The 26478-nt window shown below is 46.3% G+C and overlaps 1 protein-coding gene across 4 annotated transcripts; it reads right to left on the reverse strand.

The window, feature by feature from the left end:
* Window positions 1-5933: 5933 nt before the first annotated feature.
* On the reverse strand, window positions 5934-24219 carry NR4A2 (nuclear receptor subfamily 4 group A member 2). 4 transcript variants are annotated; one of them, XM_059393991.1, is made up of 9 exons: window positions 24148-24219; window positions 23870-24053; window positions 12212-12334; window positions 10865-11730; window positions 9947-10076; window positions 9350-9513; window positions 8269-8471; window positions 7698-7876; window positions 5934-7551 (listed from the first exon to the last, which is right to left on the reverse strand). In XM_059393991.1, the coding sequence occupies exons 4-9, from the start codon at window positions 11726-11728 to the stop codon at window positions 7295-7297; spliced, it is 1797 nt and encodes a 598-aa protein (XP_059249974.1). In that variant the 5' UTR covers window positions 11729-11730; window positions 12212-12334; window positions 23870-24053; window positions 24148-24219; the 3' UTR covers window positions 5934-7294. The 4 variants fall into 4 exon arrangements, 3 of the variants coding, with proteins under 3 accessions (XP_059249974.1, XP_059249975.1, XP_059249973.1); XM_059393992.1 differs by lacking the exons at window positions 23870-24053; window positions 24148-24219 and adding an exon at window positions 14063-15384 and having other exon boundaries at window positions 10865-11552; XM_059393990.1 differs by lacking the exons at window positions 23870-24053; window positions 24148-24219 and adding an exon at window positions 14063-15384.
* Window positions 24220-26478: the final 2259 nt, after the last annotated feature.

The following is a 26478-nucleotide window of genomic DNA, read 5'->3' on the forward strand; positions in this document are numbered from 1 at the left end:
AGACGAGCATTCACATGTTTCATTATCTTTATTCTCCCTTAACTCTCTCTCTCTCTCTCTCAAAAGCTTCTGCTCCTTTCCTTGTGTTGGGCAGTAGCATACAAATAGGACAGCCCAGCATGTAGTCAGTAGACAATGTGACTTGGACTCCCCTCCCTTCCATGGAGCTTCCCCAATAACTATTGACTCTCTTCCCAGGCACTAGGTTGCTGAGATAAAGGAAAAAGGGGTGGCTTTATGTGCTCCTTCCTTGGCCCTCACTCATGATCCCCAGCAGGGCTCCAAGCACATAACAGGCGAGGGAATAAAGATATGTGGAACCCCACTGGAGTAGGAGAGAGGCAGTGAGGAGATGGGAGACAAGAAAAAAAGAGAGAGAGAGAGAACTGATCACAAAACATCACTGCATTGCTGAAATTCCCTTCTCAGTATCTCTCAGTATAGACATCCCCTCCCCTTTGCTTCCAGCCCAGTCAGGTCCATCAACAGTGGGCTCTCAAAAAAAATTTTTTTGGGGGGGGGGGGGGTCTCAAATTTTTTGAGTCAGACTCAAACTCACAAATATATTTTATGTTATACCCAAGGAAAGTTCCAGCAAGAAATACTTAAACTTTTCATAGTTTGGCTACTCTGTGCAAAGCACTCATGATTTCTATGCTGTTATTCCTTTATTTCTTGGAAAGAAAATTCTGATCACAACTCACTATATTGACTTTACAAACCATGCGTGGGTGGGGACCCTCGGTTTGAAAAACACTGACCTACTTGCAGCCTACTGATCAATAGTCTCTTTCTACCTCCACACCCTTTGTAAAAGTCCAATTGTTTTGAGATAGCACAGTCCTTTCCTGCAAGCTTCCGGAGGCAGAAAATCTTAGCAAGTTCGGGTCCTCTGAAGTCCCTCCGGTACCCGACGGAGTCCTCACTCGTGCAGCAGTCCTTCCATCACCCTCTACTGCCCCGGAGAAGTCTCTGACATGTATTTGGGCACTGTATCTGTTAAGACAGGTGGCACGTGTCCTGGAAATCCTAGTTTCTCTACACACAAGTTTCTGTAGAAATACAAAGAAAAAGGAGTGAGAGAGATTAACTAGGGGAAGAAGAAACGCGGAGGAAAGCATAGAAGCCAATCTCTCCAAAGATCCCGGATCCTGTTCGGCGCTCTGTCCAGACCCGCTGAGCAAGCCAAACAGAACTCGGCTAAGCTAAGAAGAGGGCAGCCAGCCACCGGCAGTCGGTGTCTTCAAGGAAGCAAGGAGCGCTCCCCGCGGCAGGCGGAGAGGCGGAGTGGCTGCCCCACGGCCCCTCCGAGAGCGCAGTACTGATGTGGCCACCTGACGAGTCGCTTCCTGCGGCTCCCGGACCTTGGGCTCAGAACTCGGTCGCCAGGAGATCGGAAAGCGGGGCCAGGATGCGCACCATCTCTCCCCCGAGCGTGGGAGTTGAGAGCACACGTGGCACGCGTGTGGCACAGACGTGTGGGTCCCTCTCTTGGCTCTTCCCGCGGTGCGGATGCGCCCTCGCGCCTCTGCCCCACTCTTTTGTTCTCCCCCACAACTGGAAAAAATGGTTCCCCCCGCGTGAGGTGGATGGATGCCCCGTAGACCCAAGGTTGACCACTAACGGGTAGGCGCAGGAGAAGCCGGAGGCGCGCTGGGCCGCACGTGCTCGAGCCCCGACGCACCGAACCTGGCCCAGCAGCGTCGGAAACCTGTTGCCGCCCCCCGCGGTGGGGAACGGGGCAAGGAACAGCTGGGGGTGGGAGGGAAGCAAGGAGCGGCTGGGAAGGGCAGGGCAGGAAAAGGAGGAAAACAGAGAGTTAACCCTGGTGAATTTGTCCTAATGGTTCCGAGGCTCCCCTGGTAAAGTCTTAAGCGCAACGTGCGGAGTCAAACTCTCAGTCTCCAAAACACAATGGGCGGTGGGAGCGCTTGCATCTCCACATTCACCCTCGGCCGAACCACAAGAAGGCATGTTCTCTTCAGTAATCCTGGGGCCTCGAAATCAGACCACGCTACAAGAGGGCCAAGTGGGAAAGCGGGCGGGGGAGGGCGGGAAGGGGGGCGAGTTTCCTCGCTCTCCCGAGTCCTCCCGCCGCTGTCGGTTGGGCCGGGAGCGCACTTCTCGGCTGGGAACTAGGGGTGCGGCTCTCCTCCTTACGCCCCCGGAGTGGGGTGGGCCCTGCGCTCCCGCGCTGATGCTCACCCGCCGCTCAAGGAGGCGCCCTCCGACCCTGCCGAAGCTGTACTTTCCCTAAGGAAACGCCAAGATTAAAGTGGGAGAAGAGTCCTTACGGGACCCAGAGGTCGTTTCCAGTCGTGCTCAGGAGATACACTGAGGGAAAATGGCTTTAAATAACAGCCTTACTGTCCTAAATGGTTACGTGTGATGTCCAAGTAGGGATTTCTAGTAAAATTTAAAAGTAAAAATGAAAAATTGGATTTCTGCGTTTATTTGATTATTAAAATCGAATTGTTAGAAAATGATGACCTTGTTTGGAATCCATATCTTTCTTTCTCAGTAAAGTCAGCCAATACCGACTGAATGCCCCCCACCCCAATTTGGCTATACGAATCGTGATCGCTCTGGTTCCAGTGCTGTCACATGCACGGATCTAAGCAGAACCTCTGCCAAAGATTATTGCACCAGCCGCGCCCTTTTTAGGAGTTGCTGAGATCTCTGGGAAGGAATGATTGGTTGGAGTTGGCTGGGACCCCCCTCAACCCCACCTCTCCTCTGTGGGACTCTAAAATTGAGTCAGGTCCTGGCTCACCGGGTGCACAGGAATTGGATTGTGAGAAACTCCCGGGCGCGCCCACAGAGCGACAGTTCCTGTTCCCGAATAGCGGTGACAGGTGGAAGGTGGTGGGGGGAGCCTTAGGAAGATGTCTTAGAGATACATACTCCGTCCCAGACTTCTATTCAAACAGCAAAATAATACTGAAGAAAGTTGTTGAATCCGCGGTACCAAACAGCCTCTTTCCCCCCTCGCGCGTTAATAAACCTTTCTCCATTTTTAAGGTGGTTGTAGGCACACACGGCCTCCAGACCCGCGCCTGTCTCACCAACAGAGGCGAGGCCGGCCGGGAAGACCCTCAGGCCTCACTCTCCGAGGCCACCTCCGCGCTGCCGCGCCGCGGATAAAAAGGGAAACGGACGTGTGTGCGGAGTTGGCGCCGGGCTTGCGGCGCGAAGATGCGCAACCCGCGACGTGCCTGGAAGTGCTCTGGTGTTGGTACCCTGTGTGGGGCCTGTCGAGATAGAAATGTGTCCTGTCCTGGAAAGGTCTGTGATCAAAATATTACCATAAAATACAACTTCTCCATCACAGACCTGTTCATATCTTGAAGTGTTCACTGCCGACGCCTAGGTTTAAAATATAATTAGATAATTGGATATTCGTGTAGACGCACGGACACCAACAAAGCCAAGAGAGTCTCAAGGCAAAGTGAAATTGACCCTTCAAGTGACATTCTTAAGTTGGCAAGAATATGTGTTTCTCCCCGTCGGGTCCCTTGCACGCTGAGAAATAGTGTCCCGTAAGACTCGTGATTGATATTTTTAGTGGAAGGGGCACCCAAACTCTCTAGAAACGGAGTCGTGCACCAAAAAGAAACACACATGGTAAGGTCATGGGGTGCTGCTGTCACTGCAGGTGCTATCACCTTCCTGGGTCAGGCACATCTCTTGTTAGAACCAGAAATGCAAACTTCCCTCTCCTCTCACTATTCTGTCTCTGTCTAACTCCGTCTTTCTGTCTCCCATCCCCACCCCACCCCCCAGCGAAAGATCCGAGCAAGGGTCGCCTGAGCGCCTAGAGAGACTGCGGAGGTCGCCTGGACGGGCGGAGAAGCATAACCCAAGTAGCAGGCAGTAGCTCTGCTCACCCGTGCTTTGAATTAAAGGCATCTCTCCATAAAGCCAGAGCGTTCTAAGCAACCACTCGAAGTGAGTCTAGACACCGTGAAGACATAAAATGAGACCTTTCAGCGCAGAGAAGTGTATGGTTATATCCTCAGAACAATGATTATGCATTTTCCATAGCTGAAACGATACATAACTTAAGAGGATGTGGGAAGAGGAGAGTGAGATGAAGCCTTCATTATAAAGTTTTGATCTCTTTCTAAAGAAGTCCCATGCAACGTCTGGATTTTGCAATGCAGCGTGTCTGTTGCTTTTCCTGGGCTTTACTCATAGAAAGACTAGGGCAGTGTAAGTCCTCAACTGCGCGGATCTCGGAAGATGCAGGAAAGATGCTTGCGAGGTTCTTTCCTCCTACAACCCCGTGTGCAGCCGGTGGTTGGAAATTGACTCGATAACTGTGAAGCAGAAAAAGCACTGGCCACTTGGCAATTTAGAAATTACCTCTGAATGTACGAGCTGCCAGTTCAATCTGCACGCGGGCTTGGGAGAGTTCTTCCTCCCTCCTTTCACCCCAAATTCTCCGGAGGCGCCCTACCTAACACCTCATTGGCCTCGGGTGATGCGCAGCCACTTCCTTCAGGGAGAACCTTCGAAAGAGTTCGTTTCTGGGTTCAACTCTCGGGGATTCTGACTCGGAATGTAATTGTCTCGGGGCTAGAGGCACCTGAGAGACCAGCCCTGACGGCTCTGCAGACTCCCAGCATTTCTAAAGAGCTTTCTTTTTCTCTGCTTATTAGTGTGATGCTTTGGTTGGACAGAAGTTGTGAAAATAAAAGGAAATGGCAAGCTCCATCTTTTCAAAAAAGCCAGGAAATTGGATATTTCGCTTATTATTTAATCCCTTTTGTGACCACTACTTTTGTCGCCACAGAGTTACCTGCAGAGAAACATATCTGGTTAAAATAACCTTAAATTATAACTAACATGCCTTCTTTTTCTCCCAAGCACAAAGCCTGTCTTTAAAAAAATTTAAAAAAGGAGGGGGAAGGGAAGCAAAGTAAAAACTACCACCTAAGAACTCTCTCGTGGCAATTTACTGGCAATTTCTAACTTTGCGTTTTATAAACAATTGTACTCTCTAAATTTCAGTGCCCCCAGAAACCATCTGTAATTCACTGGGGTCAGCGAAGAAGATGGTCTCCATCTTCTACTAGGAATTTGCCGCAGACCTGAAGCCAGTTAGGCAGGACCTTGACTGCCCAAAGACCAGCACCTTGAGTAGAAGGAAGCTCAGACCTTCAGCCGCTGTCTATAGCGTTATTGCTTTCTTTGTTAAAAGTTGGTGATGGGTGGATTCGTGGAAGCTGTGGTATGACTTACTTGTACCAGACCCAGGAGCTGACAAAGAGCTATTTTATAATTTATCTGAAAAACTTTAAAGAAGGAGGTATTATGCTAAAAGTTCAAAGTGTACCTCATCACCATCTACTGAAGGATGACAACAAAAAGTTGTAAGAAACAGCTCTACTGAGTTGTGCTGTATGCCAAGACCACTGACCCAAGGTCCAAAGGGCCAAAATGCTTGGCCCCTCGTCCTTATTACAACAGTAATAACCAGAGGAATTGGAAAAACCAGAGATAATGTACAACACACTTCAAATCCATGTTAATTTCCTGAATCTTAGAAAGATACTCCCTAAACATTCTGCAAGACAAAAACCTGACAGGACTTCAGACCTTGCAAAAGTTCAAGTTATCTGGTTTCCTAAACTTCTCTTCTGAAAGCTGCATTTCCTAGCAAAATTTTAAAAAGTGTTAAGATATTCTCAATTGATTCTGATAAATGCAGGTTGCCACACTCAACAACTCTGGCTGAGGAAAAATACTGTACTGAATTTTTTGGACAATTAGTTCAATTTCCCAGTTTCTTTTGCTAGAATAGATGTAGGCTGTTCATTTGAAACTCAAATGTTGAATAAGTGACCTACCCTAAATCCATCTCCAATTCTATTTCATATTGCTGTTTTGTCACCATTTTTTCCTGACCCAGAAAGAAGACAAAATTCTGTTCATTTACATAGTTTATTGTTGTAAACATTAAAATTGTCTTTCTCAAAGAAAGAATTTATCAGAAAAAAAAAAATCAGCGTTTCTAACTGTCATACACCATAGAAAAAAAGGCAGTGACTCATATCATGTGCCATACTGGAAATATACAAAGAAAAATACTACAGAATATGGCAATATTAAAATTCTTACTCAAACATAAAATAATATATTAACTGACAATTTTAGACATTTAAAAAAAAAACAAAAAAAAATTCAAAGTGCTCAGTAATTTCCAGGGAGTTATGTATATTATAAGCACTCTGGAAACAGTCAAAAGCTGCTGCATGCAAGTTTTGTTTAGCTTTAGACAACAAAATAATCAAGATATAAACTTTCTTTTATCAACATCAACGGTACATACAACACTTACAAACAAGGAATGTTGGACTGTGTTACAAACACTATGTGTCCCTTTTGTCAGGATTTTCTGATGTGTAATACTTGTGCCCACCTATTTTACAATTGAGAAAATGTTTAAGCTCAGATAACTACCAATCTTTATAAAATCTAACAGACTACATAGTGTCTGAAATACTATTTATATAATATAGACATTACTGAAATAGCAAGTGCCTATAACATTTTCAACCTAGACTCAACATGCTTGTCCCTTTTTTGTGTAGTTCTTTTTTTCTTTTTTCTTTTTTTTTTTTTTTGCAAACACACTTATCTTTTAGAATTTGTAATATGTATTCATAAATAGGCACAAAATAATTTAAAAAGCCAAACTGCATTGGATAAATTTACAAGCCTTTCCCTTCTTCAACTCATGCCACCCACGCAACATTTAGTTTTACTATATATTACAGCTTTCTTTACAGCAGAAAACTTTGAAGTCTTTTAAAGGGCAATACTTGTGGGTCCCCTTACAATGTGTGAGTGAATGTGTGTGTGTGTGTGTGTGTGTGTGTGTGTGTGTGTATGTATTACATTTGTCTTAACTGCAACAACCAAACATGGCCAAACATTTCCCCTATCATACATTAGGAATCTTTCTTCTGAACAATAAACTGATTTTTAAACTGATAATAAAAAGTTTATACCACTGTATTGTGTGCAGTCCATGTTCTAAATCCAGGATGCCCCGGAGCCAAAATGCCCTTTTAGGTTCTGCCTGCAGGTTAGGAAATAGCAACAGTTTTTGTTGTTTTGTTTTGTTTTGTTTTGTTTCTTTAGGGATTAAGGGTCTGGGATTTTTTGGAGGGAGTGGGGGCCGGCTAGAGCTGAGGCAGCTCATGGGGATATCTCTGCCTTGTGACTTCCCCCCTCTGGGTAGTTTTAGGTTTCTTTCCAGTTCCTTTGAAGTGCATGGGAGAAGGTCTTAGAAAGGTAAAGTGTCCAGGAAAAGTTTGTCAATTATTGCTGGCGGTGGTACCAAGTCTTCTAGTTTCAGGTAGAAAATGCGCTGTAGCCCCTGTGTGCAAAGAGTACGGAGTTCTGGGAGCTTCCCCAATAGTTTGGACAAATAGTTGGGGCGGTTCAACCCCCCATTATTGAAAGTCACATGGTCTTTGAGACAATTTACAATCTTGTTTTGCAGTTCTTCCACTCTCTTGGGTTCCTTGAGCCCGTGTCTCTCTGCAGAAAACACAATCAGAAACAAAAGAGGAACACACAAAGCAGTTAGCTAGCTGGCAGGAGCAGGGAGGATCAGTGGCAAGGGAAAACCGGGACAAATCCTGCTGGGCAGTTTTGGAGACCTGCCCTGCAAGTGAGGTACTGACCTGTGACCATAGCCAGGGCAGCAATGCAGGAGAAGGCAGAAATGTCGATGTTCATATTCTGCAAGTTGGAGGAGAATTCAACAATGGAATCAATCCATTCCCCAAAGCCACGAACGCATTGCAACCTGTGCAAGACCACCCCATTGCAAAAGATGAGTTTACCCTCCACTGGGTTGGACCTGCAATTAATACCAAAGAGAGAGAGGGGAGAAAAAGAGAGAGAGAAAAGCTAAACAACTAATTACTTGAAGAGCAATAAATGAGGGATTTAAGAGGTAACTAATTACGGAAGAGTTAATAAAATGTAGACCAGTAGACCTTGAACGGGTTTAATTTCATAACCATCAAGAACGCCCCCTATCCCACTTCCATTCCATTCATCCAAGGTTTCTGGGCTCACTCCTTCCCTTCCCTTCCTTTTGTCTACTCTCTTTTCCTTCTTCTTTCCCTCTTTCATTTTCCTCTTCTGCCCTCTCTCTTCTCCCCTTTTATTTCTCTTTTCCTCTTTCTTTCCCTTCTTGATTCCTCTCTTTCTCCTTTCCCAGCCTCCCTGGATTGCCTCCTCCATTACCTGTACGCTAATCGAAGCACAAACAGTTCTAAGAAAGCGGATTCAAAAAGCAGGTCTTGGTCGGCTTTGGGCAGGTCAGCGAAGCCTGGGATCTTCTCAGCCCAGCCCCTGATGATCTCCATGGAGCCAGTCAGGAGATCATAGAACTGCTGGATATGCTGGGTGTCATCTCCACTCATCTGATAGTCAGGGTTCGCCTGGAACTGGAATTTCATTTTAAAAAGCACTTAATGAGGTTCTCTAAAATATATAACCCGTGAAATTGCTAACCCCGCTTCTAGTAGGGGAGCCGGGTTTTTATAACAATTAAACCTCTCTCTGACCAGTAAGGAAATTAGATGTTCCGGGGCAATTAATTCAATTAGGGATGGTGCTATGAGGTCGCTGCTTTAAATATGTAAATTACCATTTCCATACAGACTAAATACAGTGCCATCCAGCCCTGGGAAACGTTCACTCTTATCTCCACAAAACAATTGACACGTTAGTATTCATGCCAGTCCCAGAGTGGGTCTCGAGCAGAGACGCCCTTTGCAAATCTTAATAAAATGGCAGTGGCTTCTAGGTTTGCCCGACATACTTCTTCCAATTAAAGCCCACACATTTCTCACAGCTGGGATAAAAAGGGAATCTGACCACCTGATTCCCAACACCATTGCCATTCCTTATACTTTTCTCTTTCCTTTCCCGACCCCCAAGCAGGCATTCCCCACCCCGACAGTGCCACAGAGGATGAGGATTAAAGCATCTCTATGGAAGATTGGGGATAAAATCCAAGTGGGGGGCATTTTTGCACAGCCTCTGCTTTAGGCATTAGAGGCATTAGTGTGTGCACCATGGCAGTGAGAGAGAGGTCTCCCGGAGATGGGACCGCTGCGGCCTGTCTTCTCTTCTTTTCTCTGTCTGTCCTCATGTCTACACTCCCAGTAATGTGGAATATTTGTCGCCCTGTCTGTGTCCTGTGGCTCTGCTCAGAGCTGTAAAGCCACAGCCTTGCTTGAGTCCGGGGCTTAGTGATGGGTGTGGGAAGGGGTCCTGCCCATCTGTTGGTTTGTCCACATGCTACCCACCAGCTTCTTACCCTGGAATAGTCCAGGCTGGTCATAGCCGGGTTGGAGTCGACATGGGCCCTGACGAGGGCACTGATCAGACTCACCGGGGGCGAGGGGGGAGAGGGCTCCTGTGGGCTCTTCGGTTTCGAGGGCAAACGACCTCTCCGGCCTTTTAAACTGTCCGTGCGAACCACTGCGAAGGAATAAATGGGTTAGCGTCGCTCCCCCTAGCGGGACCCAGCTGTCGCCTGGGCCCCTCCCGGGGAAGGCCACAGCCACCAGGCGCCAGGGCAGGCTGCACAGGGTCCCATTGCTTGTAAAGCCTTCACTGACAAGAAGCATTTAAAAAAAAAAAAAAAAAAGTGGGGTTGTTTTATGTCGTCTTCCAAATGGGTCGTAGAGTTGAAGGCAAGAAGGGCCCCGCTGTTTTCTCCAGGGCAGGATGGGCAAGCAGGCAGCCGCGCGGTCAGCAAGGCAGGAGGCAGATGAGGGGGAACCGGGAGACAGCCCCCCCCACACACACACACACATCTTCCCGACGCTGGGAAGTGGAAAATGCGACTGGAATAGAAGCCGCAGTTTCCCGCGGGCGCAGACGAGGGAATGGGCTGCTTGTTCCGACCTACCTTCTTTGACCATCCCAACAGCCAGGCACTTCTGAAATCGGCAATACTGACAGCGATTCCGGCGCCGCTTGTCCACTGGGCAGTTTTTATTTGCTAAACACACGTATTTTGCGTTTTTTTGTACCGTGCGCTGCAAAAGGAGACAATATAGACCGATTTTTTTTTTTCTTTTGAAAATCCAGCAACCCAGGGCATCCAGGAACAATTTCTGAACAGCTGGGATCTACACTCCTCCCCATAAACAAACACATACACACAACTCCTCTTTTATTTTTTTCCTTTTCCTTTTCTTTCTCTTTCTTTTCGTTTTCCTCCCCCAGGGCATTTAACAGGAGAAAATTGATAGCGTTAACATTTGAGCTAACCTTGCCGCTCCTTGCTGTGTTTTATATGCCAAGAGAAGGAGAAGGAGACGCTCAGTAAATACAAATCCGTGGGCATTCATATTATTTACATTCCTTGGAGACCTTCTCTATTTAAAATGATAAGATTATTCAATCAGGATGGCGAAATAAAGAGATCACTTAATTTGACCATAGGGAATTCTGTTCCACTTGGTTAGCTCAGACACGGTTCTCTGTCCTAACCAATTTCAATCTGAACAGAGAAGACAGCTCCTAGCACATGCAAATGACCCTCTTCCAACTCAGGCTCCTGCAACTTCGGGCTAGGGCCTGCCGGGGTGTCGGCTGCGTGCGAGGGGGATGTGACCCCTGCTCTCCGGGTCCAGCTAGTTCCCTTTCTCAAGCACCTAGAGGCCTCCGCCACAGGCCATGAACGGCTGCAGGAAAGCCTCCGCAGACCTCGGGAGTTGGACGACCTAGGACTGGGCTGCCTGCATCCAGGAGGAGCGCGCACTCCGAGGCTCCCGGCACTAGGGGGCCCCTACCTGCCTCCTCCGGCCCCGTCCTCGCTCACCTTAAAGAAACCTTTGCAGCCCTCACAGGTGCGCACGCCATAGTGTTGGCAGGCCGCGTTGTCGCCACACACGGCGCACAATCCCTCGTTGGAGGGCGAGCCCCGCGACGGCGGCGAGGGCACCTGCGTGTCCAGCAGCTGCGATGCGTGGCCGATCTGCAGGCCTGGGAAGCCCATGGACGCAGGCTTTCGGATGGGGTTGGGCACAGCGAAGGTCTGCCCGTCCACCACGTGGTGGCTGCCTGCCTGCTCCGGGTTCATGGGGACGTGCAGGGGCCCGTCGAAGCGCATCTGGCAGCTAGACACGGGGGTGCCGGGAGGCGATTGCTTAAATGAGAAGAGGGAGAGGCGGGAGACGGGCGTTTTCCTCTGCTCGATCATGTGCGTGGTGGCCACGTAGTTCTGATGGAAGTTGTGGAGAGAGCCTGGGTCGTCCCACATGGGGCTGTGCTGCACTTGGAAGCCCGGGGTGGTGGGCGTCGGGGGCGAGGAGGGCTTGTAGTAAACCGACCCGGAATGCGGCATCATCTCCTCGGACTGGGGGGGCAGGTGGCTGTGCTGCTGGTAGTTGTGCATCTGAATGTCTTCTACCTTAATGGAGGACTGCTGTCCGGACAGGGGCATTTGGTACAAGCAAGGTGGCTTGACGTCGTAGCCTGTGCTGTAGTTGTCCATAAAGGTACTGAAGCTGGGGAGAGAAGTGGTGGCAGTGATTTCAGTGTTGGTGAGGTCCATGCTAAACTTGACAAACTCTGGAGTTAAGAAATCGGAGCTGTATTCTCCCGAAGAGTGGTAACTGTAGCTCTGAGAAGCGGGGCTGGCTCCTTGAGGCGAGGACCCATACTGCGCCTGAACACAAGGCATGGCTGGAAATGAAACAGGGTAATATACACTCAGCCTGGTCAACTGAACACTTTCTCCCGGGCTCGGGTACACCTGGAGCTACACCGGCAGCCCGCATCGGTCAGAGAGCATGTAGGGACGCGAGAGGAAGAGCGGAGAGCCAATGCTGCGGGGCAAAACCGTGCAGGGCATGGAAAGACTGGTCCAAGGAAGACCCAGAGCTGGAAAGCTTTTGAGGGTCTTTATTCCCGGATATTTCAAATGCCTCCCCCTTCACCCCATCACACCGACGGTTCTGCTTATATGAGCCGTTCCTCTGAAGCTCGGGTTCAGCAAGCTCATTCTAGAAATACGGTTGAATTGCACATTGTGGATGTTGTTCCCGAAGATAATGGGCCAGGAAAACCTTAACTTAAAGAGTTTGCTGAGGAATATGGGATTGCCCTGTTTCTCGACGTTTGGGGAACTCAGAGGAGGGAAAAAAAGAAATGAAGTTGCACTAACCTTCAGCCGAATTACAGGCGTTTTCGAGGAAATTAAAGGTGGACAGTGTCGTAATTCAACGAAGGACAAAGTTCCAAGATTTTTAGAAAAGCAATGGGGAGTCCAGCCTGTCGGATCTCCTCCCTGAAATACAGACACAGGAAGCTTCAGGGTGACTTTCCCGACAGATTCAGCTGGGCATCTGTAGGGTCACCAGGCAAGCCCTTCTGCGCCCTCCTTGATTGTTTCATTGGCAATTCTTGTGTAGCCCTTACCAAACTCAGCAGTTAAAATGAATGAGTAAAAGAGATGACTGTAAACAACACAAAATGCCACCCGTTGCACTGTGTAAATCTTTGCAGACAGAGAGTTCTGAAGGAGAGAAGGTACTTACTTAATACTTATGATGTAATAAATTGGACCCTAAGATGTAGGGGTGGGGGTGGGGATGGAAGTAGAGGTGGGGGTGTGAATGTAGTGTCATTTCCATTTTAGTTTCATTCAGACCCAAATAAGAAGAAACTAGAGTTTAATAAAATACAGCACTGGAAACTTCGCCTGAATTTTTCTGTGGCGGAAGTAGTTTTTCTTCCAGGAGTGGGTAAAGAAAGTAGAAGTCAAAAATATAATATGAGAAAAATAATCTCTCCCTCCACCCCTACGTGTTACAGAATGCTAGCAAGGCCTGGGCAGACCTGAAGACAATCTGAATGGAAGCATCTGGATTTCCTAAGTGTCACAAGACAGAACACTGGGATTGAAGATACAGGTGAATTGCCATTCATTTCTCCAGGAAACTTGTCTTTCAACATCTTTAACGGTCAAGGGGTGGGAAAAGAAGACCCTACTTTTCCAGGACCATCTTAGGTCAGTTGCAGAGGGAGGGAAACAGCTTATCTGGTACTGGCACCAAGGTTAGAAGCACTTCCCAACACTGGAAGCAGAACACCTCGCCTATACAGCCATCCACAATCTGCCTATTTGCCAGGGAAACGAGTAATTTTCAGATGTTGCCACTTGGAAGGCATTCTAGAGCATCGAGAATCCTATTACTAATGAAAAAGAAAGCCAAACATCCACTCCTTCTGTTCTCCTCCCCACTCCCCCATTATCTTGCTTCCTGGGGAGGAAGGTTAATCAGAAAAAGTAGAAAGAAAGGAGACCCACGACACCCACAGCCTTTGAGAGCTATATGCCTGTGCTGGATATTAACCTCCTGGTAACTTAACAGCTTCATAACTGTACTCTTTACTCCCTTCTCTGTTTCTCTCTCTCTCTCTCTGACGTATTCCCATACACAAGCACGGCATGTGTCAAAACCAGAAATTTCAGGCAACTTAGTAATAGGACACTCTACCAACACCAACACCAACACCACCCCTTATTCAATAATACCCAGGAAACACTGGCACACCGGCCAGCCGCGGTGACACAGTTACCAAGCAACACATAAACTGAAGAACTTTCTCCCTGTCAGTTTGTGGGTAGCGTCCAGGCCTCTCGTATATACAGGACTTTGGAGTCTCCTTGTCCAATGGTCACAATCAGTTCCACTCTAAGAACAAACTTTGGCCACATATCCCCCGGGCAAGTCCGCAGCTCCCCAGACTATGCAAGTCTCCCATCCACGTCCACCAATGAGGAGCCTGGACGCCTTCTGGGAGCCAACTCCCCCCTAGTGCCAAAGCTGGAGTTCGGACAAATGACCGCCGAAGCCGCGCGCACCTATTCCCGGTCCTCCAGCCCCATCACGCTCCGACCCTCTGGCGCCCACTTCGAGAAAACCTGTACTAACACATGTGGAAGGAAGAGACGTGCAAAAGACGAAAGAAGGATAAAGGAACTCGAGCTGCACGGGCTCTACCTACTCACTTAGGAGTTCTCTGCGTCTCTCTTCATTCATTCAACTCAGCCGAAGTGTAGTTTCCTCTGGGAGTCCTGGTAGCAGGGTCTGACAGGGGTGGGCGAGAGGGGCGAAGGTAACCAAGTCGCCAGGAGCGGCGAGGGAGCAGGAGAAGGCGGCCGGCTGGGCAGGGGAGCAGGACCGCGGAGCCGAGCGCGAGCCGCCGGGCGGACTGGCCCTGGCCGCCAATGTGCCTTTGTTTATGTGGCTCGCGCTGCCGCTGCCAACATGCACCTAAAGTCTCCGCGCGTCAGCGCGCGTCAGCGGCCCGCCGCCCAATCGCCGCGCCGCCGCGCTCCCCGGACTCCTGGCCGGCTCTCGCTTTGGTATATTTCCGACCTGACGTCACGAGCAGGGCCGATTTTAAGGTGGGAACCGTTCTGGGTTCACCTTGGTCGCCAGCTTGGGTTTTTTTTTTTTCTTTTTTTCTTTTTTTCTTTCTTTCTTTCTTTCTTTCTTTCTTTCTTTCTTTCTTTCTTTCTTTCTTCTCTCTCTCCCTCTCTCTCTCTCTCTCTCTCTTTTTTTTTTTTTCCGAAAGAGGTGTGACCTCTCCACACAGGTCCGCGCAGCCCGCAGCACCGCGACGTCTCACCTCGCCTTCCCCTAAACCAAGGGCCACCGCTGCCGCCCCGGCTGCTCACATGTGGGGGAGGGTGCAACAAAAGCTCCGGCGGAAGGGAACGCTGGTATGGGCCAGGTAGCCGGCACCTAGACTAGTGAGGGATGGGGTGTGCCTAGCAGTGTTCTAACCTCAGCCACTCACAATTGTCTCCCCCATTAGCGGAAGCGCGGACAGATGTCCCAAGACTCGAGAAGCTCAAAGGCCTCAGGCAGTTAGGGTGGGATTTCCCTAGCCCGATGCATACCCCTTTCTCCCTTTTCCTGTCCAGGGCCGCCTCCTTTGGCGTTAGCATTCTCTCTCTCTGTCTCCCCTTCCCCCTTCACACACACACGCGCGCGCGCGCGCGCGCATAAACACACACACAGTCCAAGGTGGAAGGGACTGGGAAGGGCCTATTCTCCATGTTCCCTTCTTCCCTTGCAGTGCCCACGTGCAAGGGAATACGTGGTGCGTGGAAAGGGGAAGAGAGGGGGGGACAGGTAGACAGTGACCCAACCCTTTAGGGATCCCGAAAGTCAGAGTGAGGCATCGCCCACTTTCCTATCGCAGGCAATACAGCCAAGCAATGGGCAACAGGTGCGCCTTCAACAGAAAGGTGCTCTAACCTCACCTTTGGCCAACTCTTATACTTTCGACACTCCTCAGTGCCCACCAACTCATACCCTAACACGAGTTGTCGAGAAATAACTCAACCTTCCTCTGAAGCACAAGGGCTCTCAAACCTCAGTCTCAGAGCCAAGAGGGAAAGACAAAACAAGGGGAGAGGGCGGGGTGGGGTATCTCCGCAGGCGTAAGTTGTGTGCCCAGCCCTTCCAGGAGAGGGACCCGGAGCACTGTGGTAGCTCGCCGCACCCCCCGCGGCCGCCACAGTCGCCGCTGACTCCACTTTGCACGCCTGTCCACCCGCCCGGCTGAGGGCGTGAGGAGCTTTCTAGCAAAGGAGACGCCACTTCTACAGAAAGCGGGCTCCCTTCGCTTTCCTCCGGCCCGAACAGGGCGGGCCTCTCAGGGCTTCTCCCAGGGGGCTAGAAGAGCCTGGGACGAGGGGAGGGAGGGCTCCGAGGCGTCCCCCCTCTCTGGCCGCGGAGAGTTCCAACCGCCCCACCTCCCTCGGCGTGGCTCGCTTCCAGACTGCAGGAGCCCCTTGGCGACTCCCCACTCCCCGCCCCCAATCCTGGTGTTCTCTGGATGGGCCAAAAGCGCCGCGGAACTATCCGCGTTCTGAAGCCGCTCAGCTCAATCTGCACCCCCAGCCTTTGCTCGCTCCCCAGCGGCTGGAGAGGCGTAGCCATCAGGTGCCCTACGGCTGCCCCGGGAAGTCTCGGGCTCCTCTGCGCCGCAGCCTCTGGAAAAACCTGCGTGACCACCTTAAGTTTCCCCCAGATGTTGCGGCTGCGGCTGCCGCTGCCGCCGCCGCCGCCTCTGCGGCTCAGCGGTGCCCCAGCGGGCCGGAGTACAAATAAAACCAGGAAGTGTGCGTGCGTGTGTGTGTGTGTGTGTGTGTGTGTGTGTGTTGTGTGTTGTGTGTAGGGGGGTTGTTGTGGCGAGTGAGGGTGTGTGAGTAGGGGAAGAGGGGAGGAGGGCGAAGAGTAGCCTATTAGCATGAGCTCAGTAGCGTCAGCGCCCCGTGGGCAGGAACGATTCCACGCGAACGAAAGGGAAAAAGTGAGAGTTTGGAGAGCAGGGGAGAAGGAAAGGGGTGGGGGTGGCGGTGACGCAGGGGCGCAGGCATTGACGCACCCGCGGGGCTGGGCCCAAAAATAGCAGCGGCTCTAGCTCGGTGGCGCCCTCCCGGGTTCCCTTCCCCTTCCGCGAGGGAGCAGGGCGCTGCCAGGAGGAGCTTTCCTTGATCCCAGCGGTGGGCCAGGCTCCCGGCAGCTATTTTCAGGCAGTCGGAAACTCAGGCGCAGCCACGCTGGGGTGGCGGTTATTATTTTTTAATATACTCCTAGGGAAGCGGGGGCCAGGAGAACTTTAAGGTTGTAACTATCACCCTCCCTACACAAATACGCACAAGTGAGTGGATACATTCCCTGCACAAGTTCCTCCTCCCGTAGGGCCCTTAAAAACTCTTGGCTTTAGCCTGGGTTGAGTCTGCGGACAACTGGAGAATTCTCTCTTAGAGAGTGGAGAGTGTTCTGGAGTTCTTAAAGTGAGCTCTGAAGGAGACAAACACTGTAGTGCGGTGCGTTATTCTACAACAGCAACCTGTGGAGTCGGGCTTAACAGAGCCCTTACCCGAGTCTTACTGCACCCAAGACTGAGAGGCAGTTTTCACAGCAGCTATTATAATTATTAGTAAGTGGAAATGGAGGCATTAGGTATAACATTAACAACAGAGAAAAGGTGAACTTTTCCCCCCTTGCATCCTATAACCTGTATGAGTTCCCTCTTTTCTTCAAACTCCTATTCTAGTTCCTGGGGAGTGTTACTTCTTAAGAAGACACACTGGATGAAAGACTGATAAACTCATTTAAATCGATTACTGGATAAGCTGCTTCTTGTGTTCGCATTTTTGGTAGGGCTCAGATGTGCTCGGGGTGGAAAGGACGCAACATAGGCACCAGAAAGTGGAAGAAAGGACCCTGCTCAGAACTCCAGACTCCTGTGTCCCCATCAGATTGTGATAGAACGAATCTCAGTGGAACCGCCAATGTCTGTAATTGACTGATGCTGTCAGTAGGGGGCCTGACTCCACAACGTTCAGGAAGATCAATCACACACACACACACACACACACACACACACACACACACACGTACCAGCTAGCTATTTACTACTTAGGCCAAACCCTAGGAGAGCAAGCTGGAGGCCCAAATATTCATACTGTGCTGGAATTCATAAATAACTACAAGTCTTCTATACTTTTTCTATTTTTCTTTAAAGGGGAAACAGTTTAACACATGGAATTAGGTTCACAACAGATTTTTTTTCCTCCTTCCCATGATTAACTCACTGTTAGGTCACAGGGGGGAAAAACCAAAATAGTAATGAAATCTCTCATTTTATCACCAAGTAGCTCAAATTGGCATATAGTTTGGAAAAATGAAAGCATGTTTGAAAATCCTATGATTACATGTTTAAATAAATTATAGTTTAGAAGAGGATTCCTGTGGGTGTATTTGCTAGTACATAAGAGAATGCTTTTGTGCACAGAGGTTTAATTACACATATAATGGAATCAAAATGTAGAACTGAACAACCTTTTAGAAAATGTTAAAATGATGCTATAGGCTACAAGAAACTGAAATTTTGCATTTATATGACTAGAACCTTTCAAGATTTTTTGAGAAACATAGATTCCTAAATATAAACTACTTTATAACTCAATTAAAATGACAATTCTAGTTTTTTTCAAGGCCCATATCCAGATACAACTTTAATTACTGCCATGTATTAATGTGTAAAGTTATCCCCAATGAAGTTCTATTTTCTTAAGAAGTTAAAATAAATAGGAGTAAAAATTGGTCTTATACATAAAGAGCTCCTTCTTTTGAAAACTAAATTAAGTGACAAAAAATTAATTCTTTCAATATATACCATTAGATGACCTCATAAAAGCATTTAGAAAAGTCATGTTACTACATTATCTTTTATGATATTAACCAATATTAAGCAGAATGTGATACATATGTAAAAAATATTTTTATAAAAAATCAATATAAATAATACACTCACATCTAAACCAGAGTATTTTATTTTATGCATGGCTAGACAGATTATACTTAATAAAATTGAGCTTTTGGTATAATTTAGAAAGCAAACATGGATGTAATCCCATAGGATTTTCTATCTTAATGCATGGGAAAGGGGTCTTTGGGGATTTCTTTCAGGATTCTCCCAAAATCAACTCAGAGTAGCCCTTCCAGTTCAGATATAGTGAACAGACATAACTGTTTTATTGCAAGAGCTGAAGTAACTTTAAGATATTTCATAATGGAAACTGTCTTAAACATTAAAATGAGATATATATTTTAAGTTATATTTGGACAAATTTACATTCATGGCATTTGTTGCTATTCAGCAGGAAATTTTACATTAGTGATAGAAGAGAGAAATTTTCACTTTGAAATAAAAACTCAGTTATGGAACTACAAAATCAGCTTTTAATACTGAAGGGGTTTTTTTTTTTCCTTTCTGCGATTTCATTTGCATTAATAGGATATTAATTGATGAATCATTTGTTCCTTTCCTATAGGATGTTTACAAAACAAGTCAATTGCTTACCTGATATTCACATTTTGGGTAGTTGTGATTTTTTCCTCAGTTTTATTCAGCCCATTATTTTTTTTTTAACCAAAAAACACTAAACGCAAAATTATTTCTGACTTCAATTCAGAACTCAGTTCTAGAAATGTGTAAAGATGTGCAGAAGAAAACAGCACTCTTTTTTTCTAGAAGCATCTACTTGCAAAGTAAAATTATAAAATTGAACATATGGTAAAGCCTCATGCCACTCAAAAAGTATTTTGCATAATAAAAATCCTTCATCTTTTAAGCTCTAATGCTTGACTCTCAGTAACCATCTCCTAAACATTCGCTTTTAAAGTAACCTACTATTTTCTTCCTGTGTGTGTGGTAAAATACACATAACATAAAATTCATCATCTTAACCATTTTTAAGTGTACTGTTCAGTGATGGTAGATACATTCACATTGTTGTGTACCTATCACCACTATCCATCTCCATCTCTTTATCTTCTAAAATTAAAACCCTATACCCATTAAACAATAACTGTCCATTCTCCCTTTCTCCCAGTCTCTAGCAACTACTAATATCTTCTATGTAAGAATTCTTTGTGATCAAGCAAGTAAGGGTAACTTTGCTTTTCGATTTCATTGCTAATTTCAGTAAACGTGTGGGTGATTAAATTGTACGAAGTCCTAGAAGACTTTTTAAAGATTCTGAAAATAAGTTGCTATACGTGAAGGACAAGGACACTTGAAATTCTAAAAGTAGCTAATAACATTAGTAACTAATACAGTATTACATAGCATTTTAAGTAGATAAAATACATACACTTGGCAATAGTTCTTGTATTCATATCATAGCTGTGAGTTTTTGTTCTACCTTTAATGATAAAATAACCACTTCTGATTTTTTCCTCAGCCTAACTGGGGGATAGGAACCTCTCGATTTAATAAAAAATGAAGATCCTGTACGGATATATTACGACAAAGATATATATGCCCTTTTCCTCATCATAATTCTGCAATTATCAAGCCTACAATTTTAACACTACAAAAGTAACTTATAGCAAGGACCCTTATAGTGATAAGTAATAAATCTAATTACCATATCCTTTGAATAGATGTAATATAAATTTCATTGCTCACTTAAAAGTTCTAAAGTTAACAGCATAAACTTGAAGTTGAGTAATTAAGTAATCCTTATATAGACACTTATTAAAGTATTTATACATATTATCTTAAATCTACATCTATCATTTTGCCAATTAAAATTAGGACTTTAATTGCAATTAAGTAATTTAATTGCCAATTGAACAGCAAAATTGCTAAGTGACTAATTTTAATGCCTATTTTAATTACCAATCATGACTGGGGAGGGAGCTAATCAAGTTACATCAAGCAGTACCAGAGTAATGATGTGAAGAAAAAAAAAAATAGTAGAACAAACATTCAAGGCTACATGCTTTAAAAAAAGAAACATAAATTAAATAAATGCAAACACAATCTTATAAATGTATAAAAATACTGTATTTCAATATCTGAATACAGAACATGAAAGAGAACAAGATTAATTAAAGAAGCCCCTGTCAATCTTCAGTCAAAGTAAGGAAAACCAAGTCAAATTTTTATGTGGTATTTACATGGCACTCACACTAACCCAGATAAAAACAAAGCTGCATATAGCCGAGAATAAAAGACTGTTTCTTGCTTGGCTGGTTAAATATTTACAGATTGACAGTTTTTAAAGAATTCTTTAAAAATGAACCACGATAAAAGAGAGAAACAAGTTTCCAATGCAGCGATGTAGATTTTAAATTTGAAAAGCAAACAGGGCCAGTGCACTGGGCCCATATACTCTTTCTGGATGGCTCTCCTCCCCACCCCCACTCACTTGAATGCAGAGTTCTATTAGAGGCCTAATGTCTATCCATAACTTGTCCCATGTTACCATGAGAAACACACAAATCCTCCCTATCCTACATATTCTAAAATATGTTCATGAGTAAAAAAAATAAGAAAGCAGCTAGGATTATATCAAATTAAAATTACATAGAGCATGGAGAATATACCCTGTCCTAAGAGTATTTCTTCATTTTCAGTTAAAATAAACGTGCCAGCCCAAGATAAAGGCTGTAAACCAGCAGGCAACCAGAAACAGTGGTGAAGATCTCGGCAATACAAACACATTTTCAAAAGTTTTCATTTCCAAACTAATTCTCAGATTAGCAATACGGAAGGGCACTATTTAAAGAGGGAGGTGAAGTTGAGAGTTCAAAAAATAGAAAGTGATTCCCTGGTACACATTAACAATGCTAGTACTTTCCAGCTATAGGGATCCCCCTGGCAGCCAGCCACCTCGTTTAGAGTAACAATGGACATCCATCAAATCTTCGTTTAAAATAAAAGTCATGATGCAAGATACACATCTTGTTTTTATTACTGTGTATGCATACCCAAAATATACATCGTTCATGTCTACAAAAGGGCCTAAAATCATTCGTGAACTCCATGTAATGTTGTAACTTGAGAAAAAGCAAATAGTGCTGCTTAGGGTTTTATTTACTAATGGACTTGAATTCTGAAATGAAGCACAGCAGGACTTTCAGCCTGGCTTTTGAAGGTGGAACACGTTAATAATCATGGGGCCTAACAAAAGGCCGCAATAGCTGCTCACGACAAGAACAGCTTTATAAGGCGAGTTCTGTGTAGCTGATTAAAGGACACACTCACTGCCTATTCAGAAGTCATGGAGATGGAATCATTATTGACAAGCTTACTTCTGATCAGGGTTAAAACACACTGAGTACTGGTGAGAGAAAACCTTAGCCATTAAAAGATTACCAAAAACAGCCCCCAGCAACCGTTGCCCTAAGTCAGATATATATCTTATTGTGTTCTGTATAAGATTTTCTGCTATAAAAATACACAGACGTCTTATATTGTTTGATAATAATTACCAACATACTGCACTAACTCAAATACTAGGTAACACATCATCATCCATTTCAAAAAGTAAGAAGAAAAGGAGAAATATTATCTTATCATTTCAAAAGGATTCAGAAAGGACATGAGGTACAGATAAACTTCCAGAATGTTAACTTTCTGAAACGTGACGTGACTGAAAATATGTACTTGTTTAGATCGCTTAGGTCTATTTTGTGTTTTGTTAGTCTATCAATTCACATGAATTAATGTGGTTTACACACTGTCAGAAGCAAAATCTTTTAAAAGATAGTACATTTGTTGCTTTCAGATATCACTTAATAAATAGGTAAAAGTTAAAAAAAATGTTTCACAAGTTATTTACTTTCTTTGTACCCTTATTTCTTGTTTTCTAGTATTGCCTCTCTGCTTTAGTGGAAGAAAATGGAGGGTTACACTAAGACAACCATGTTTATAACCTGAAATTAGAGACAATCAACCATTTTATTAGTCACTGGAATATTTAAAATAAGACCTGTGAAATATTACAGAAACATTCCACTAGGATCTAAACAGCGACTTCAGTATGCTGTCACTGGCATGTTGGTGGGAGAAAAACGACCAGTACTACCCATGGATGATTCAAGTACACACAGAGTATATGTGTATGGGGAGGGGGTTTGTGTATAGAATTGTTCGGCTTCTTAAATTTCTTATATTTCATGTTTCTGAGGACTGTTTACTGTAAGATATTTTCTTATGTTTAAGAATAAAGATTATTTTCTTAAAAAAAGAACTTTAAATAGTTAATTAATAGGTTGAGGAGTTACACAGAAACAACTCACAGAACACACATTTCTTGTAGTTCTTTAATTTTCTGGATTCCAAAAGTATGGTGTTCCTAAACATTGCTAATTAAGTAACTAGCATTGGAAATCCTCTTTTCCATTTCTCCATATTCTCATCAATTAGTATTCGGTTGGCTGACTGGCAATTTCTAAGACAACAGTTTTACCAAACTTTATAAACTTTGTATCCTTCAGAAGAGGGAGGGGGGAGGAGGAAGACAATACAGAAACCCTCTTTTACAGCCAGAATGATTTGACAGGGCCCCTCAAACCACAGATAGAGGTTATAGAATTTGAACTGTAGCTCTGCAGCTCAGTTTATACCACAGGAACTGTGAGATGCTATCTCCCTGTTGTTATAACGTATCAGGTCAAGGGATATAAATTGTACCAGGTAATTCATTTTGCCGTTCGGAGAGTCATTAAGTTCCTCCCAGAATATATGTGATTGATATCCCTGGAGGTGAAAGGCTAAAGGAACCATATGGCAACATGTTGCATTCCGTATGCTATCTGCCCATCCGTGCTTAAGCTGCCATTAGCAACATCTGTACCTTACGGAAATCCAGCTGCGCCGACGACGGCTGACGGAATTGTACTTGGGGGGGAAATCTAGCTTAGCGCCATTAACTTGAGACTTAGAGTCTATCTACCAGGACGGATGGAAGCTTTCACAATTACACGAGACAACACAAATGCTTTATTAAAGTTTAATTTTGAACTCCCAATTAGCGAAACTGCATTACAAATCGATTGCAATTTCCTAGAAGGCACAGCAAGTTCTCTGCCTGCCTGCCACGTGCGAGAGGCTCCAGAGCAAGCTTTCCAGCTCCCGGCAGCTGAGAGGGGCTGGTTCAGAGCCGGTCTCCGCAGCCCAGGAAGTCCCTAAAATCCCCACCAGCCCCTCCTTCCGCAGGGTGGGGGCGTACCGGGCTAGAACCCGCAGGGAGGGGCGGGGGGGGGGAGTCCTCTATTATCTTGGTCTCTCGGGAGGAGCCTCATCTAGTCAGTCACGCAGAAGTTTCTCTTTCGCTCTTGGCGTTACACCCCAGATCGGCTTCGTGCGCGCGGGCCAGCGGGGCGGAGAAGCCGGGAGACCCGAACCCCGGCAGGGCTACCCGGCGCTCGCACCCACCCCTGCTCCCCCCCCCCCCACCCAAACAAAGCCCCGCTCCAGGTCCAGGATACGTTACCTGCCCGGCGCTCCCGGCCCCTCGGTCACCGCATCCCCTGCTGGCGCGCCTTGTGCGGGTCCCGCTCCCCGGGACGCACAAAGTGGCCGCCCCCGGCCGGCTAAATCCCCCTCTCCCGTCATGTTGGGGGGAGAGGGGGAGACGGGGGAAGTGGAAGCGGGGAGGCTGGGCCCAGGGAAACTTACTGGTAAAATTAAAAAAAAAAAAAAAAAGGGTAGAAGCCCGCGGGTGCGGGGGGGGGGGGGGGTCCCGGCCAGGGGCAAGAAGAGGCCGGTTACCTTTCGGAGGGTCGAGGGCGGGAGGGAGGGGGTCAGGGAGCGGCCGCCCGCCCCCCTCCCCCGACCCCCAGCGGCGGCGGCAGCTGCACACACAGAAGCCCATTGTCACCGGCGCCCGGCGCGCAGCCCCGCGGACTCGGCCCCGCGGCCAAGCGCGTCAGCGGCCCCGTCAGCCGGGCCGGGCTCCGTGACGCGCGCGCAGCCAGCTCTATAAATAACCCGCCGCCGGGCGGCTCGGGCGGCTTTCCAGTGACGCCGGGGCAAGGCGCGGGAGGAGGAGGGCGAGAGGAAACAATAAAGCCGCCCGCCCGCCTCCCTGGCCTCCCTCCGCCCTCCCCCCGCCGCCCCGGGCCCTTCCCGCCGCGCTCGGCTTTCCCCGCCCCGGCCCGCCCTGTTCTGAGCGCGGCTCGCGGGTGGGAAGGGCCGAGGCGAGCCCAGCCCACGAGTGTAGTAAAGGGCTCGCTGTGTTACTTACTCCCGGCTCGAGTTCGGCCTCTGGAGGCTTTCTCGGCTCTCCCACCCCCGCTCTAGGACAGGTAGGGTGTGTTTGTGGTGGCAGATCCTCAGTTCAAAACCAGACAAAACCCTTCCATCTTAAGTGTTCGGATGTAGCATATTTTAAAGTATATGCGCGTGTTCCCATCTCCTGGAGTTCCGCCTACATCCCTCTCTCTATATCGATCATATCCTTCCTTTCTTCAGACTCCACCACGATTATTTATTTAGGTTTTTGTGGAGCCAGGGCCATATTACTGTTGGAATTTGGGAAGTTGTATATAGGGTGCCCGGTAAGAAACAGCGTGCGCCTGGCTTTCCAGACCCCTGTTCTCAGTCTCAGAACACTTTGCTTATCTTTTTGGCCTTTGGCCTTGAACGTAGCACCAGGCCTTGCACAGAGCACATTTGAATTTTCCAAAACTCTGCCATCGTTCAACGTTTTGGAGTTTCATCAGGGCTTACACTTAAAAGAGGGCTTTCTCCATAGGTAACTTTTTTGTGGGGACATCCTGTTCACGCTTTCCTACTTAGGCCGGTTTTCCTATACCCCAACACTCCTCCTACCCACTAAGATGTTCATATATAACTGGAGGTAGTCTGTTTTCTTGTAACCATCGATTAATGGACCAGTGAGACAATTTCTCCTCCTGAGCAAAATGTCTCAGATATATGAACTCCCAAATTTCCTGGGATGCCGATATATAATTTACAGATGGAAACGGTTTTTAAGGGATCCAGGCCTAGAGAGAGCGTTAAAAGGGTGAGGAGATGTTTGTTGATTCACAATCAAGACAAAATGTGGTAGTGCAGGGTGCACTCTGCGAGAATTTGGAAGACTAGGAAATACGGGTTTTAATTAAGTCCTGTTTGTGCCACCTTGCAGAAATTACAGCCTCGCACTCTGCCTCAGTTTCCTTGTCTTCAAATGGATAAAGCATGGCTTCTAAGCTTCTTTCAACACTAAATTCTGGGATAATAAAGGACAAAATTGTTTTCAGATACCTAAAGTTATGAATATGAATACCTGTGTCTCATGGGAAAAGTATAACCAAATATATAATAATTTGGTCTGACAATTTTTTACTTTGTACATTTCAAAAAGAAAATATGTTAGGGCCCCTTCAGAAAAAAAAATGAATTTAACTATATCATTAAAACTATATCAGGAAAAATAATAGTTGTCACTCTGTCCTTCACTTACATGATAACAGACATAATTTCAGTCTGATGTCTTAGGATTTTTCCAACACCATGTTCTCTCACACAAGTGAATGAATTATGAGTAGCAAAATGTACTAGGATCACTTTCCTCCAATTTTGCCTCCAAATCTAGCTTATATAGTTTTTAGGAAGAGGTTTCCAGTTGAAAGACAGGGAATTGTTTATCAGTGGGTGGTGTCTATGAGATAGGCAAAGTCTTCTTCTGATTGACCCTCATCATTGTCAGAATCGGCTTTAATCTTCTGTCTCCAGGTTGGTGAAGGCAGGAAACATAAAAAAGGCAGAAACAAGTTTAGAGCCAAAACATTTGCTTCACGTAGATACCACCGAAGTGTGATCACAACTAAAAGTTAACCAGTATTTTCCCGGTTCCAAAAGCACATCTGTCTCTCTTTCCCATAAAATGTTTCAAATCTCTACTTTAATTTCATTTTAAAGTTCTTTCTTCTGCAGCTTACAAAAAGATATTTTTCTTTCACTACTACTTTCCCGAAACTTCCAGCTTCTCACATAGTTTTAAATTAAAACTCTTTTGCTTCCTTCTTATCCTTTTTTAATGTGATAAATTCCATCCTCCATTATCCTTATCCTTAAAAATTTAACAGGATGAGA

Source organism: Mustela nigripes, chromosome 3 (genome assembly GCF_022355385.1).
Source record: "Mustela nigripes isolate SB6536 chromosome 3, MUSNIG.SB6536, whole genome shotgun sequence".
Lineage (NCBI taxonomy): Eukaryota > Metazoa > Chordata > Mammalia > Carnivora > Mustelidae > Mustela > Mustela nigripes.